This window comes from Mesoplodon mirus (assembly GCF_964341445.2).
Source record: "Mesoplodon mirus genome assembly, chromosome: 2".
In the NCBI taxonomy this organism is placed as follows: Eukaryota; Metazoa; Chordata; class Mammalia; order Artiodactyla; family Ziphiidae; genus Mesoplodon; species Mesoplodon mirus.
In genome coordinates this window covers 208,103,549-208,120,907 of record NC_138977.1, presented here as the reverse complement: position 1 = coordinate 208,120,907, position 17,359 = coordinate 208,103,549, and the positions used below count along the sequence as shown (strand labels likewise).

Sequence of the window (17,359 nt, the reverse complement as noted above, 5' to 3'; positions counted from 1 at the left end):
AATAAATGATAAATAATCAACTTGATTTGAGGATATTCTGTAGGCCCAGGGTTTTTATTTTGATGAAGTAGTCTTCCAGGAGAAGGAGGTGGTGAGATCCGCACTTGTGGGAAGAGAGTAAACATATTCTGGTTTACAGAGAAATAGAAAAGCAGGGTGGGGGATGGAATCACCTTGCCTGAGATAATAGATGCTCTATAAAATTGAGCCTCTTCATATTATCATAGAAATTACTTGCTGGCAGTAGTGCAAAAGGCTGTTATATATTATTGTTAATTGTGGTTGGAGACACAAAGCAATATGATCATTTGATGACTTATTTGTTTTTGGAAAATGACAGCTTTTGTGTGCCAGTAAATATGAAATCCCCTGGAAATATTCTTGTGAATTTAGGAGCCATCTGACATACAATAGACTTTAATGATGGCACGAAGTTGTACTTAGGAGATTACCTGATGGTTCTGCATCAGTTATCCAGAAGGGGAACACTGTCTGCTTGGTGACTACAAGACAGAGAGACCTATAACTTTGTCAGAATTTATGGTCGATGGACAGTGGCTTCACCAGAACATGGGAGGGGAGGCAGTTAGTCTCCAGTTTTGTGTGTGCTCTCCATCTTGTCCAGAACGGAGCTGACAGCTGCAGCGTTCCGCTCACTCCACTTCATCCGTCCCTTTCTCCTCTTCGAGAAGGGCAGGGTGAAAGAACAGCAAGGAACCTGAAATTCATCCTGGGTAACATAAACACAGTTCAGGCTGAGCGTGTCTGGTGTGCGATCGTCGTGTGCCATTTGCAGTGATCGGACACCAGTTTGGAAGATGACACTAACTATCCTGAGGTTTTAATACGATTGCCTCCCAATGCCTGAGAAAGCCCTGTGCGTTTGCCTGGCACTCTGTTCTCTTATGACAGGGCTCTAGTTTTTTGGGGTTTTTTTTTCTTCCTTTCTCTCTCTCTCTCCTTTTCCTGGAACTGCCACACCCTTAGCTGGTAATCTTTAAACCCTGGGCTGCAGTGATCACTCTTCATATGGCCACACATTAAGCACATCTTTCATGCTTCTCCAAACCAAACTCAGAAAGTGCCAATGAATAAGTTGTTGGGGAAGAAGTCAGTGGGTAGCATTAAGGCCACCTGACTGGAGGCGTTAAGTGTGCACTTTGAGCGAAAGGCACCCTGCAGAGTCGGGAATGAGGTGCTTTATCACATATTCCTAAAGGCGCAAAACAAGAGAGTAAAAAGCCGTTTTCAGAGCAGCTCCTCCACCTTGCTCCTATTGTGGATTGTTCACACTGCTATGGCCAAGATTAACCCTCAAAAGGAGAAAGTCCCAAGCCTCTGGAGCTGTGAATTTTTACATGAGTATAGCATATTCTCTTGTCAATAGGCCAAAGATGGAGGAGGGCATCCAATTACTTTTTCCATGGAACTTACATTCATATCTGCTCAAATTACTCTGGGCATCTTTCTAGATCTATGCGACTACTCTGAAAACTTTCCATTCATTCCTTTAACTTTCGTTCATTCATGTCAAATATTTATTGAATATATAATATATGCTGGACCTCATTCTAGCTGCTGGGAAGGCACTTGTGGTGATAAAAATAGAGAAATATCACTATTCTAATGGGTTTGTGTTCTAGAGAGAATATATAGACAATAAAGAAAATAAATAAGTAAACTATTAATATGTTAGCAGGTGGTAAAGGAGCCTTTGGACAATACCCAGAGCAGGCTTTTGAATGCACAGTCTTTGACTCAAGACTCAGAAAATCAGACTAAAGGCAGGATGACATGGGATATTGTTGATGTGAACAGGAGGGTTTGTGATGGAGAGAAAAACCAGTGGACTCCATCCTCTTTCTACTTCTTTCCACCTTTCTCACAAAAGACTGTGACAAGTTTCATCCCCCCAAAATGGAGACTAGACAAGGCGCAGCAGGAAGGAGGGCTGGGGTTAGGGGAACAATGGGAAATATTTCAGATTAAGGAAGTAACCTTGGGAAAAAAAACCAAGGAGCCCTATAGGAGGGAAGAAAATGCACTCCTACATTTCCTCCTCCTTCCTTTCAGTCTGTCCTGCCTCTTTCATTTCTTGGTGAAGAGTTTCATGGCCTTGGTCCAAGGTAGGAGAGCAAACTTGACAGAGTCAAGGTCCTTGTTTGGCCAAGCGTTCTTTGCCTGTTCCTTTTCCCTCCCTTGTCAAAATTTAGCTCATTTTTAAGCCTTGTAAATTTGCACACTTACCTCTCTGTTGTTTTCTTTCCTGAACAATTCTCTGCCGCAGATTATGTTGCTCACAGACCCGGAGATTGAGAGCAGCTTACTGATCAGCTCGGACGAAGGGGCAACCTATCAAAAGTACCGGCTGAACTTTTACATCCAGAGCTTACTTTTCCACCCCAAGCAAGAGGACTGGATTCTGGCATACAGCCAAGACCAAAAGGTGAGCGTGATCCCCTTGTTCGAGACAGTGGTGCATGGTTGTCCTAGGGAAAGACCACTACTTAGTCATGGCTACATTTCTTCTCAGCTGTCAGGTTTGTTCTGTGCAGCAGCTTGAACCCTGTGCCGGTGGGGCGAGGGGCAGCCATGTGGATCTCAGGCTGCTTGTTTGAGCTGTGTAAGCATCTGAAACAGCACACAAAGGAAAAGCTAGACCCTAAGGAAGACATTGTGGAGAAGTAGTTCTTACCTGGAAGCTTCAGGCCATCAGGAAAGCCCCAGGGAATTTGAGACAGTGCTTTGTGTATGTGAGATGTGATCATTTTTTTTGGAATAAAGAACCCATAGCTTTTCTCAGAGCCTTAAAGGGAAGGATGACCCTGAAAGAGTGAAGAACATTAGCTAGTGATATGCTAAACTAGTGAGAGAAATGTACATAGAGAACATTCAGAATCAGGCAATCTCAGGACTTTTCTTCTCTTGGTGGTTAGGCTGAAGGATAGATCTATGTTTTAGGAAGGCATTGAATGAAGTTATGCTATTGTATGTTTATCTGTGTGTATATATGTGTGTGCATGTACACGCAATATGTATATGTATTTTATGGGATAAATGCTATAAAATATATCATGTAATCTGTACTGCAGATACATTATAAAATACATGTAGCTCCAGCTTTTTTTTTTTTTTTTAAAGACTAGATCTTTTTTTTTTTTAATTAATTAATTAATTTTTGCTGTGTTGGTTCTTCGTTTCTGTGCGAGGGCTTTCTCCAGTTGCGGCAAGTGGGGGCCACTCTTCATCGCGGTGCGCGGGCCTCTCACTATCGCGGCCTCTCTTGTTGCGGAGTACAGGCTCCAGACGTGCAGGCTCAGTAGTTGTGGCTCACGGGCCTAGTTGCTCCACGGCATGCGGGATCCTCCCAGACCAGGGCTCGAACCCGTGTCCCCTGCATTAGCAGGCAGACTCTCAACCACTGCGCCACCAGAGAAGCCCAGTAGCTCCAGCTTTTAAGGAACTTACATTTTCAGGTAGAATGTAAGGCTAGCAACAGCAAATACAATCAGATTAGAATTAGAGGAAAAAAGTATACAAAGGCAAATGTGAGAGAGGCTCTAGCCATAAAAGCCAAAAGGAAAATAGGTAAAATATTCGAATGCTCTTTGTGAAATGCATGGTTCAGTGAGGTCATTCTGAGAATTATCCTCAGAGGAATTATATGTTGCAAATTACATATATTTAAAGAAATACTGGACTTCCCTGAGTGAGGAGAATATTCTAGGGTTAAAACCCTAGAATACTTAGCCAGGTGGTTAAAACCGTCTGGGCTGGTATAGACGTGTGGGGTTCTTCCTGAAGGGAGGGGAATAGTATAAACAACTTTTCAAGGTCTCTACTGACATGAGCATTTTTGAGGAAGCAAATTAAAATTCTTAGGTTTGGAGTTTTATTCACACTGGCCTTACTGCCAAATAAAATGCACATTAGCCTAAAAATAGGAAAGACGTACAATTAGTATTTTTTTCCCCTCGAGCAGCCTGGCTCCCCTTTCAGCAGAATGTACAATTTCATTCCTGGAGTCAAGCCACAGTGCATCTAGTCCAGGATGGTGCAGTTACCAGAGGCAAAGCTGAGCAGCTCAGGACACAGAGTATTAGTCATTTAATCCACTGGGTTTTTGTATTTTATTGGACAGTTGGTTAATTTTCCCCCTGATGCCAGAGGCACACTGAGGGCCAGATTTACCTGGCTAAGTGAAAACTATGCATCTTTGCAGTTGTGTCAGAGGAGATGCCCCAAAATTTAACCCTTCATGTGCCAGTACTTCAGACAGTGATGCCATGAGCACTGTGGCAGAGTGGATAACTCTGGAGGAGTTGGGACATGCGGCTCCGACTCAGCCACATATGGGAATTGGTACTTGGGGTTGGCTTTCTTTGCCTTAAAATGTGTTTGTGTGGATATTTATAATTGCAGGTGCACTTCCAATGAGATTGAAAAGAAACAAAACCCCACAAATATTAGACTCCATGTCTGTTTTATGTGCTCAGCATGATGCACTGTTGGTATAAAATAACTATATCGAGGAGTTTTCATTCCATCTAGGGAAAGAATATAAATACATGTGAGTTCAGTAGTCCAAGAGGGACTAAAAAGGCAGATAGATCCTTCATTCACACATGGTAGATACCCAGTCAGAGTAGCGGATGGATTATATAAAATTGGCAGCCCAAGTTTAGGAGATGGAGATCTTATAAACTGATTTCACCTGGACTTTAATGAATGTCGTATTTCTGTGGGGGGTGGCGGGGGCACTTTTTCCACAAGAGGGATGTCATAAACAATAATATAAAGTTGTAAAGTTAGAAAACTCATGTAAACAGGATTGTGAATGTGTCTATTTGGCTGAAACTGAAATTTGGGAAAGTTATACATGTACTCCTGGAACCTAATCTTAATTTTTTTGGGACCACTTTGACTGTTAGGCAAAACAATTTTTGTTTTCCCAATTAGGAGCCTTTTGAACATTTTGGTCAGTGGAATTATGTGTTCAGAGCTATAGATTACAAAGATTAATCTGGTAGTAATATTAGAATGAACTATGGTGCTGTGAGGTCAAAATCAAGGAGACCAGTTAGGATGGTATCACAGTAGTCTTGGTCAGGACCAGAAAGTATCTTTTGTGACCACAGACCGAATGAATTCTATCATTTTAGAGGTAGAAGAAGCCTTAAAAGTCTTTGCTCTGTATGTAGTTAACAAACCAAAAATCTTAGACGTTAATGAATTTTCCCAAAGGGGAAAACCACTCATTGGTGTCACATGTCTAAGTTCAGCAATTGGAATTTGAATATGATATTTAGTAGGGTTCGCAACTAAATGGATGGTGATATCTGGAGATTAGCAAAGGGGCAGAAGCCAGCCTTTCTGCTAAGCTCTCTGTTTCTCCAGAAGACAATGAAGGAGAAATCATCCTGGGAAAAAAGAATTATAGATCACCTGCTAATATGAGTAGGGGTTGGGGAAGGGCTCCATATATCAGGGCTTGAATCACAGCATGAGGAGTGGGGCATTAGCGGGGAGTGGAGTGGGCTGCAGCCATCCAATGAGCCATTAGCTGGTGGTGTTGGCCCAGAGTCAAGTGGAGAAGGTCTATGGCCACTCACGTGGGTCAGTGATATGGAAATAATAGCTGGCAATCACCCACGAATCACGGAGCTTTGAACCCTGATGAGATGCAGCAATGGGCCCTAAGGAGAGCCCCATGCTAGTGTTGGCAGGCCAGTGACTTTTGGAAATGGGAACACTTATTTTTTCATGTAAGTGTTGTTCATCAATATGTCTGTGACAGTTGCTACTGTTGCAGAACTCTCGGCAAAGATGGTGACTTTGGTGCTAGGATTCCCTTTGCCAGATGCTGTTTTCAACCAGCCTGTGGTGAACAGAATCCTCAGGTAGAGAGCACCGTCTGTTAGAAGTTATTGCGTTGAGGTGGCAGCTCCGTCAGCACTCACCTGTGCACAGACCTCCTCTCCTCTCTTCCCTTGTTTGCTGTCAGTCTTTTGAGGCATACGCTCCTCTTTTTAATACATAGCCACCTTTGCTTTTCCCTTATTTCCCTGCCATTGCTTTCTCTCACCTTTAGTGAATGAGACTTTGAGGTCCCCGAAGACAAAGTGTGGATCTCTGGCTTGCAGGAAAGAGCCCATGTGGTCCGTGGCGTTCTGCTCCAACTGCATTTCATCTTGAGTGTCTGGACTCTCAGTAGAGGCTTTTTGATGTGAGCATTTTAAGGGACTCAAAAGAGTTTGGTTGAACAGATTGTGCTTTCTGGCCCAAGACAGAGTTTTACCGGCCATCATTCCATAGGAAGCCAGATTAAAAAAAAAAAAAAAAAGGCTTTTAATCAGGGAGAAATATGTATGATCAGATGCTCTCAAAATTCATAAGATCAGGTTATTTTGATATATTAGCCTTTTTTCTTATTTTTTCTTAGAGAAATCTACCTGTGATATTAAATATCTAGGTGATTGCCAAGAGGTAAAATTTTTTTGAATGAGCATGTGACTCTCCAGCTACCACTAGAATGACTGAAGAGAAAAGGTTTAGGACCTTTTCCCCTTTGAAGCTCTAAAAGAAGTAGCTTGACTTCTTAAAAAGCCCTGTTGGGGGACTTCCATGGTATAGACACAGGCGATAGACTCCTTGGCCTCTGAAGGGTCTATGTGAGGATGTGCCTTTGGAAAGCCCTGGAATTTTCAGAAAAATAAGCATTATAGACATTATGGAAACTTCATGCCAAATGGGCAGAGGGATACCTGTTATGTACAGCCACACCTTTTAAGCTTCTTACAAAACAGCAGTGAATCACTGTGGATGCCGTGAAGAATTCCACAGCATTTATGCCAGGACCACCAACATCTCACTCTCCATTATTTAGTTTTGTTATTTCTGTAATTAAGCAGTAGGCAAACCAAACATTCTGCTCCTTCCTTTTGTTTCTTGGCATTTGGAAACCGAGCAGCCAGGAGAACAGAGGTACAGAGCTTCCTCTTCCTTCCTTGTTTTCCCCCCACTTTCTTGCCTCAATACAGGAAACCACCCAAGGAAGGCTTAGCAGCAGGCCAAGTGTGCCAGATTACATCTTTATTTTAATTTGGCAATAAACTAGTGTACAAACTGTGCTAGGAAACATTGCCTCCAATGGCATCTCTCCGTCTGTCTCAAACACCTCACTAAACATGATGTGTTGGGAGACAGTGGAAATGAAGGGAAACAAAACGCAGATGTGACTGAAAGAAAACAACAGGAGAAATGCGTAAGAATAGGCATCTACCTCAGCTCTGCTGACCATCCTGGGGCGCTGGGCTCGGGGCCTCTCTGTTAGGGGTTACACCGTGGAACGAACTGTATAGGGGCGAGTCTGCAATGTTGTGAAGCCAACGTGGACGCTCCTGGGCCTCAGAGTGCGTCACAGCTGGGGAGCAGAGACCCCCTTGCTCGGCTTATCCAGGCAGCAAGGCCTCTCCTACGGATGTACCTGCTGCCCCTGACCGTGAGCGGGAGGGTCCACTTTTCTCCAGTCCTCTACGGTGAGCCTTTTCTCCCCACTCTGGATGCCCAAGCCCTTCTAGACCGTGGACTCAGGTCCTACACAGATAAGCAAGCAACTAACTGAACACGGCGGCTGGGTCTGGGCTGTGAGAAGCTGGAGAGCAGGTGTTCCTTCAAGAGGGTGGGGTGTGGTGGGGGGTCTTGGTGAGCTCCAGCCTGCTGTTCTTGCCCCCGAGGACAGCTCATTCAATGTCACCAGACTTTTCAGAGTTTTTCGAGAGAAGTAATCCTGCTTTGTTTGAGATATGACATTTTCCTATTTTTAAGTGTTTATAACTAACTCAAAAACTTAAAACAGAAAGCCGTGCAGGGCAAGTCAACCTCATCTGCTGCCTTGTCTTCGTCCCCAGATCACCTTTTTTCTTATTTCTCTGTCTTTCCCATTATCTTTGTTTTTCTCCTGTTCATGGATCTTCCTGTCAGTTTTATTTCAGGAAACGTTCCATTGTTTTGTGAACTAAAAACAAAAATGCATACAAATGAGTGATCAATTCTGTGGAGGGAGGACAAAACCCTTAGGACAGTTTCGTGGGTCACCTTTCATTTTGTGGCAGTTCTAGAATATTCATGAGTTTGTGTTGTCTCACTTGTTCTGGAGCCCTGAGTCAGCAGTCCAAGTAATACCATGTAGGAGCTTGCAGGATCTCTGTTCTCCTCTGTATTCCAAAGTATCAAAGTTTATGAAAGAAATAAGAAATCCTAAGGCTTGCACGGTGGCCTCACCTTCAGTATTTTGGTAAATATGTGTAAGATACACTTAAAACCAAAACATGGCTTTAAAGGAGGAAATCATGTTTTCGTAAGGAAACCCTATTCACAAATAATTGAAACCCTAAATATTAACAGTGGTGTTCTCTGTATAAATGAAGGCAGAGTTTGAATTAAAATCATATATTGATAGAAAAGGAAAATTATACTGCCAGTGTATTTGAGAGCATACAATAGAATTTTAGTAACTTGCATAAAAGTAAATTTTTAGAAGAAGAACTGCTTTTAGCTTTCTCCCTTCTTTCTTTCTACCAGTCCTGCAATTTTATTTAAACAGTTTCATATACATTTCTTTAAAAAAAAAGAAAAAAAGAATGCAACTTTCTTTTTAATCTTTCCTACTTTTCCTGACTGAGCACTAACAGATGGCCATTGCTTATAACGACAGCTTTGAATGCCAGGAATTCTCTGGGAAATAATGACTGCTTGATAAGGGAAGAGATGTCAGCATTTTCCAAAACTTAGTCATACTGGTTTCTCACCAGCAATAGACAGCACAGCAAGTGAGGCAGGAACATCAGCTCTCTACTCTGTCAGGCCCTCCAAATGGCCATGTGACCTTCAGCAGGTCATTTAACTTTTAGAGTTTCGCCAGCTGTGAAGTAGAAGCAATAACAGTACCTGGCTCACAGGACGGTTTGAGGATGCTGTGATAATTTATGTAAAACACTCAACACAGAGCCTGGCACATGGCTAGCACCACATGAATGCCAGCCAATGTATTATTCAAAGACCTAGGAGAGAGCCACCTGGTGTGGCATAACTAGGTTTAGACGCAAGGCTTCCTTAGCCGTAATCCGGTGTCTTCCCAATACATGATGTTATACGTATTTAGTCAACGTTGAATGTCCCCTTAGACAATCACTAAAAGGTACCACTGAACCAGAATGAACAGAGCAAGCAAGAACCAATATATGGTACTCAGAAAATATTATTGTAATAACAGTAAGCCATTAAATATTAAAGTATTTGCCTTTACAGCAACTCTGTTTGTTTTTGAGTAGACCTAGCAGCCCCTTAATGTCAAAAGGGCAAGATTGAAATGAAAGATAAATGGATCCTTCAAATTCAACCCCCTGGGGATATTCAAATGATTTCTGCACAAGCACAAACACTTAAGAAACTGATACCTACCTAATGCCATCACGTTTCCCAAGGCACTACACTAAAAGGCACTCAGTTATTCATAAGAAATATGTGGAGCGTTATATACCATGCTGCTTCGGCAAGATTTCCATGTGCTTGAAATTTCCCAATGTCAGAGCTGATTTCTAATCTCATGAATATGTAAATAATTTAAGTATTCAAGAACAAAACTGGCAATTAGAGTGGAAACCAGGGAGCTTGCTGAACGTCAACCCCAATGCTTGTTTATAAAACAAATTCTCCAGCTGAAATGCCATCTTATGCAAACGAGGAAGGCCTGTGTTCACTTTAGCTAACTTGTTTAACCAGGTTGTATCATTATTTTTCAATTGCTACCTGAAGCAGTTTGATCTACCCGTTCTCAAATTTGAACAAAATGAGCTACAAGAAGAAGGAGAAATGGACATTTTTGAATGAGTGATTGGGATTAAGGTTTGGACAGATAGAATTATGCTTTTTGGTGGCTATTTAAACTTTGAAATAAATTACATTTTTGCTTGTGCAATTTTTTAGCCAGCTATTTTGATCTATTCTACCCACCAACACTTGTCTAAATGGATTAAGATGCCTCCTTAATCCAGGCACCAGTCTGGGAAAGTTTGAAGGACATTTGACATCCTAAGAGGGCATGGACCTCTTTCTTAAATGAGCTCGAGGGATATCCAGAAAAAAACTTATCTCTGAGTGTGGCCCTTTAGAATCTAGTAATGGTAAAATTTTCTTGTATCCTGCCTTGTCAAGCATGGTTGCTGCCAGCAGTGTTGCCAAGGAGGGGAGTGGTTTGAGAAGGAGGAAGTCTTGGCCTTGTAAATAGACATATTTTGTGAAGTTATGACTGTAGGTTTCATACTAAATTTTTTTTAAATGTTATCTTTTCCAACTTCCTCCCTTCAGTATAATAGGATATTGTAAGTTCAGATTACAAATGGCACATTAGGTGTTCCAAGAGATCCAGAGGCCCAGCCAGGATCTCACAGCTGGCAAGAGGAAGAAAAACCAGAAGTCAGCTACCCTTCTAAAATGACCAGGTCCCTTTACTGAGCTAGACCCTTAATATAAAATACCATGAGATGGCTTTCCCAGGACTTCCAGATGGGAGAATTACCCTCCTCACCCATCCTTGTTTGCTCTTTGGCCCCTTTCCGCACCTCCTTTTCCCTTCAAGTGAGAAAAGCCTACTTCCCGAGCCAGTGCAGTGTGTTCCCTCGCCCCTGCCGCTCCCACGCAGGTCCCCCCTCCAGCCATCGCTACTGCCACCACCTTGGTTCCACTCAATCGATTTTTGCTGCATGTCAACACTTATTACTGAAGAAGTGAAACATTTCGTCACCACCCTCCTGTTCTCTTTGTGAACAACAGCATGCATTTTCCAAGAAGTTAAGTGAAACTAAGGATCTAGTTGGTGGCCACTGAACAGAGCAAAGGGTTGGGTCCTCTAATCTTCACGAGCAACAAGGACATTTTAATCATAATGAATGGTTCAAGTACTAATATCCCGCTACTCCAGGTAAAAAGAAGAACATAGGCCGCAATTCAGTATTTATTGATATAAAGGATTCTTGCCAGAATGGTGAGTTCAGTCAGTGTATTAACATTTTTGGATTGCAAAGTATAATCTGACTGTGAATAGCAGGTGATTAATATACCAGAATAATACTATCAGAATCAGAGTGGATAAGAATGGTTTTTTGGCCCTGCCTGCCTGCCCTCTTGCTGTGTTCCTGCTTAAAGAAATTAGTCCTTCTTTTCCAACTTAGTCACTGGAAAGAAGTTTCAGCCTGAGAGCTTGCGGGATCTTAGTTCCCAGGGTGGAGGTTGGGCCCGAGCTCCTGCGGTGGGAGCTCTGAGTCCAAACCACTGGACTAACAGAGAACCTCAGACACCAGGGAATATCAGTCAGAGTGAGCCCTCCCAGAGGTCTTCATCTCAGCACCAAGACCAAGCTCTAGCCAACTGCCTACAAAATCCAGTGCTGGACATCTCAGGCCAAACAACCAGTAAGACAGGAAAGCAGCACCAACCATAAAAAAAAAAAAATGAAATGACAAAAAAATGTGTTGCAGAGGAAGGAGCAAGGTAAAAACCTACAAGACCAAATTAATGAAGATGAAATAGGCAACCTACCTGAAAAAGAATTCAGAATAATGATAGTAGGGGTGATCCAAACTCTCGGAAACAGAATGGGAAAAATACAAGAAACATTTAACAAGGATCTAGAAGAACTAAAGAGCAAACAGTGATGAAAAACACAATTACTGAAATTAAAAATACTCTAGAAGGAATCAATAACAGAATAACTGAGGTAGAAGAATGGATAAGTAAACTGAAAGATAAAATGGTGGAAATAACTGCCAGGGAGCAGAATAAAGAAAAAAGAATGAAAGGAATTGAGGAGAGATGCAGAGACCTCTGAGACAACATTAAGTGCACCAACATTCAAATTATAGGCATCCCAGAAGAAGAAGAAAAAAAGAAAGGGTCTAAGAAAATATTTGAAGAGATTATAGTTGAAAACTTCCCTAACATGGGAAAGGAAATAGTCAAGTCCAGGAAGTGCAGAGAGTCCCAACAGGATAAAACCAAAGAGAACCATGCCGAGACACATATTAATCAAACTATCAAAAATTAAATACAAAGAAAAAATATTGAAAGCAAAAAGGGAAAAGCAACAAACAACATACAAGGAAATTCCCATAAGGTTAACAGCTGACCTTTCAGCAGACACTCTGCAAGCCAGAACGGAGTGGCAGGATATATTGAAAGTGATGAAAGGGAAAAACCTACACCAAGATTATTCTACCCAGCAAGGATCTCATTCAGATTTGACAGAGAAATTAAAACCTTTACGATAAGCAAAAGTTAAGAGAATTCAGCACCACCAAACCAGCTTTACAACAAATGCTAAAGGAACTTCTCTAGGCAGGAAACACAGGAGAAGGAAAAGACCCACAATAACAAACCCAAAACAATTAACAAAATGGTAATAGGAACATACATATTGATAATTACCTTAAATGTAAATGGATTAAATGCTCCAACCAAAAGACATAGACTGGCTGATTGGATACAAAAACAAGACCTGTATATATGCTGTCTACAGCAGGCCCACGTCAGACCTACGGACACAAACAGACAGAAAGTGAGGGGATGGAAAAGATATTCCATGCAAATGGAAATCAAAAGAAAGCTGGAGTAACAATTCTCATATGAAACAAAATAGACTTTAAAATAAAGACTATTACAAGAGACAAAGAAGGACACTACATAATGATCAAGAGATAAACCAAGAAGAAGATATAACAATTGTAAATATTTAAGCTCCCAACATAGGAGCACTTCAATACATAAGGCAAATGCTAGCAGCCATAAAAGGGAAAATCAACAGTAACATATTAATAGTAGGGGACTTTAATACCCCACTTTCACCAGTGGACAGATCATCCAAAATGAAAATAAATAAGGAAACACAAGATTTAAATGACACATTAGACAAGATGGACGTAATTGATATTTATAGGACATTCCATCCAAAAACAACAGAATATACTTTCTTCTCAAGTGCTCATGGAACATTCTCCAGGATAGATCATATCTTGGATCACAAATCAAACCTTGGTATATTTAAGAAATTGAAATTGTATCAAGTATCTTTTCTGACCACAACTCTATGAGAATAGATATCAATTACAGGAAAAAAAACTGTAAAAAATACAAACACATGGAGGCTAAAAAATATGCTACTAAATAACCAAGAGATCATTGAAGAAATCAAAGAGGAAATAAAAAAATGCCTAAAAACAAGTAACAATGAAAACACGATGACCCAAAACCTATGGGATGCAGCAAAAGCAGTTCTAAGAGGGAAGTTTATAGCAATACAATCCTACCTCAAGAAACAAGAAACATCTCAAAGAAACAACCTAAACTTATACCTAAAGCAATTAGAGAAAGAAGAACAAAAAACCCCCAAAGTTAGCAGAAGGAAAGACATCATAAAGATCAGATCAGAAATAAATGAAAAAGAAATGAAAGAAATAATAGCAAAGATCAATAAAACTAAAAGCTGGTTATTTGAGAAGATAAACAAGATTGATAAACCATTAGCCAGACTCATCAAGAAAAAAGGGAGAAGACTCAAATCAACAAAATTAGAAATGAAACAGGAGAAGTAACAACTGACACTGCAGAAGAACAAAGGATCATGAGAGATTACTACAAGCAATCATATGCCAATAAAATGGACAACCTGGAAGAAATGGACAAATTCTTAGAAAAGCACAACCTTCCGAGACTGAACCAGGAAGAAACAGAAAATATAAACAGACCAGTCACAAGCACTGAAATTGAAACTGTGATAAAAAATCTTCCAGCAAACAAAGGCTCAGGACCAGAGGGCTTCACAGGCGAATTCAACCAAACATTTAGAGAAGAGCTAACGCCTATCCTTCTCAAACTCTTCCAAAATAGAGCAGAGGGAGGAATACTCCCAAACTCATTCTATGAGGCCGCCATCACTCTGATACCAAAACCAGACAAAAATGTCACAAGAAAAGAAAACTACAGGCCAACATCACTGATGAACATAGATGCAAAAATTCTCAGCAAAATACTAGCAAACAGAATCCAGCAGCACATTAAAAGGTTCATATACCATGATCAAGTGGAGTTTATCCCAGGAATGCAAGGATTCTTCAGTATACGCAAATCAATCAATGTGATACACCATATGAACAAACTGAAGGATAAAAACTATATGATAATATCAATAGATGCAGAAAAAGCTTTTGACAAAATTCAACACCGATTTATTATAAAAACTCTCCAGAAGGTGGGCATAGAGGGAAATTACCTCAACATAATAAAGGCCATATATGACAAACCCACAGCCAACATCGTTCTCAATGGTGAAAAACTGAAGCCATTTCCACTAATATCAGGAACAAGACAAGGTTGCCCACTCTCACCACTATTATTCAACATTGTTTTGGAAGTTTTAGCCACAGTAGTCAGAGAAGAAAAAGAAATAAAAGGAATCCAAATCGGCAAAGAAGTAAATCTGTCACTGTTTGCAGATGACACGATGCTATACGTAGAGAATCCTAAAGATGCTTCCAGAAAACTACTAGAGGTAATCAATGAATTTGGTAAAGTAGCAGGATACAAAATTAATGCAGAGAAATATCTTACATTCCTATACACTAATGATGAAAAATCTGAAAAAGAAATTAAGGAAACACTCCCATTTACCACTGCAACAAAAAGAATAGAATACCTAGGAATAAGCTACCTAAGGAGACAAAAGACCTGTATGCAGAAAACTATAAGACTCTGATGAAAGAAATTAAACATGACAGAAACAGATGGAGAGATGTACCATATCCTTGGACTGGAAGAATCAACATTGTGAAAATGACTCTACTACCCAAAGCAATCTACAGATTCAATGCAATCCCTATCAAACTACCAATGGCATTTTTCCCAGAACTAGAACAAAAAGTTGCACAATTTGTATGGAAACACAAAAGACCCTGAATAGCCAAAACAATCTTGATAAAGAAAAACAGAGCTGGAGGAATCAGGCTCCTGGACTTCAGACTATACTACAAAGCTACAGTAATCAAGACAGTATGGTTCTGGCACAAAAACAGAAATATAGATCAATGGAACAGGATAGAAAGCCCAGAGGTAAACCCACGCACAATATGGTCACCTTATCTTTGATAAATGAGGCGAGAGTATACAATGGAGAAAAGACAGCCTCTTCAATAAGTGGTGCTGGGAAAACTGGATAGCTACATGTAAAAGAATGAAATTAGAACACTCCCTAACACCATACACAAAAATAAACCCAAAATGGAGTAAAGACCTAAATGTAAGACCAGACAGTATAAAACTCTTAGAGGAAAACCTAGCCAGAACACTCTATGACATAAATCATGGCAAGATCCTTTGGGACCCGTCTCCTAGAGAAATGGAAATAAAAACAAAAATAAACAAATGGGACCTAACGAAACTTAAAAGCTTTTGCACAGCAAAGGAAACCATACACAAGACAAAAAGATAACCCTCAGAATGGGAGAAAATATTTTCAAACGAAGCAACTGACAAATGATTAATCTCCAAAATATACAAGCATCTCATGCAGCTCAATATCAAAAAAACAAACAAACAACCCATTCCAAAAATGGGCAGAAGACCTAAATAGTCGTTTCTCAAAAGAAGATATACAGATTGCCAACAAACACATGAAAAGATGCTCAACATCACTAATCATTAGAAAGATGCAAGTCGAAACTACAATGAGGTGTCACTTCACACCAGTCAGAATGGCCGTCGTCAAAAAATCTACAAACATTAAATGCTGGAAAGGACGTGGAGAAAAGGAAACCCTCTTGCACTGTTGGTGGGAATGTAAGTTGATACAGCCACTATAGAGAACAGTATGGAGATTCCTTAAAAAACTAAAAATAGAACTACCATACGACCCAGCAATCCCACTACTGGGCATATACCCTAAGAAAATCGTACTTCAAAAAGAGTCATTGACCACAGTGTTCATTGCAGCACTATTTACGATAGCCAGGACATGGAAGCAACCTAAGTGTCCATCAACAAATGAATGGATAAAGATGTGACACATATATACAATGGAATATTACTCAGCCATGAAAAGAAATGAAATTTAGTTATTTGTAATGAGTTGGATGGACCTAGAATCTGTCATACAGAGTGAAGTAAGTCAGAAAGAGAAAAACAAATACCGTATGCTAACAAATATATACGGAATCTAAAAAAAAAATTGGTTCTATTGAACCTAGGGGCAGGACAGGAATAAAGGCACAGATGTAGAGAATGGACTTGAGGACATGGGGAAGGGGAAGGGGAAGCTGGGACGAAGTGAGAGAGTAGCATTGACGTATATACACTAGCAAATGTAAAATAGCTAGCTAGTGGGAAGCAGCTGCATGGCACAGGGGGATCAGCTTGGTGCTTTGTGACCACCTAGAGGGGTGGGATAAGGAGGCTGGGAGGAAGCCACAAGAGGGAAGGGATATGGGGATATACGTATGCATATAGCTGATTCACTTTGTTATACAGTAGAAACTAACACAACACTGTAAAGCAATCATACTCCAATAAAGATGTTAAAAAAATTCTATGAGATAGAGTCACAAATTCTCATCTGAAAGGCTCTCACTCTCTTGACTTGCTTAATTCCAATGCCTGCCTGGCTGATCTAACTATAGTCATGATGAGACAATGTCCAAGAACAAGAAGACTTGTGATCCAAAGCCAAACAGCCTCCGCTACTCCAGGAAAGGCCATGCTAAGCAATATCCAACCTCAGAGGCTGGGGACATGGACGCATTGTTTAGGGTCCTTCCTTGGCTTCCTGAAAGTCAGGAAGAAAAGAGCAATCACAAGTTCTCTTTGCCATTCCTCCCTTCCTCAGGGCCTGTGGAAGCTCAGGCTAGAGGCAATAATCAGCAGAAAGGGGAGAGTGTGAGAACTAGTATTGACCTTTTACTCTGTGGCAAGCCTTATGCCAGACTTTTCACATTGATACCTCAACTCTATTCTTACATGAAACATCAGATGTATCATTATGCCAGTTAGAATTTGGGGAATCTGAGACTCTGAAAGGTTAAGAACATTCCCAAGGTGGTTGGTGGAGCCACAGGAGTCTTATCCAGGCTTGAGCCTCTTCACTCAGTCCTCGCTCCACCAAAACACTTGCCTCCCTACAAAAGCCATTGCGGTACTTTTCTTTTTTCCTTTTCTTTAATTGCCAATTTTTTTTCTATTTTTATGTAACCATCTTTCCACTCTCCAACCTACCATGAGACCTGTTCCCTCTGACAGATGCACTAGTACACATTTCAAG

General features: G+C 40.7%; 1 protein-coding gene across 7 annotated transcripts in view; it reads left to right on the top strand.

Moving 5' to 3' along the window:
* The window catches only part of SORCS1 (sortilin related VPS10 domain containing receptor 1), a 562,818-nt gene that overhangs the window by 348,947 nt on the left and 196,512 nt on the right, over nucleotides 1-17,359 (top strand). For all 7 annotated transcript variants that reach the window (XM_082611124.1, XM_082611122.1, XM_082611123.1 and 4 more), the window contains exon 4: nucleotides 2,288-2,446. In XM_082611124.1, the coding sequence (XP_082467250.1) occupies nucleotides 2,288-2,446 (159 nt within the window). The remainder of the gene's footprint in view (nucleotides 1-2,287; nucleotides 2,447-17,359) is intronic.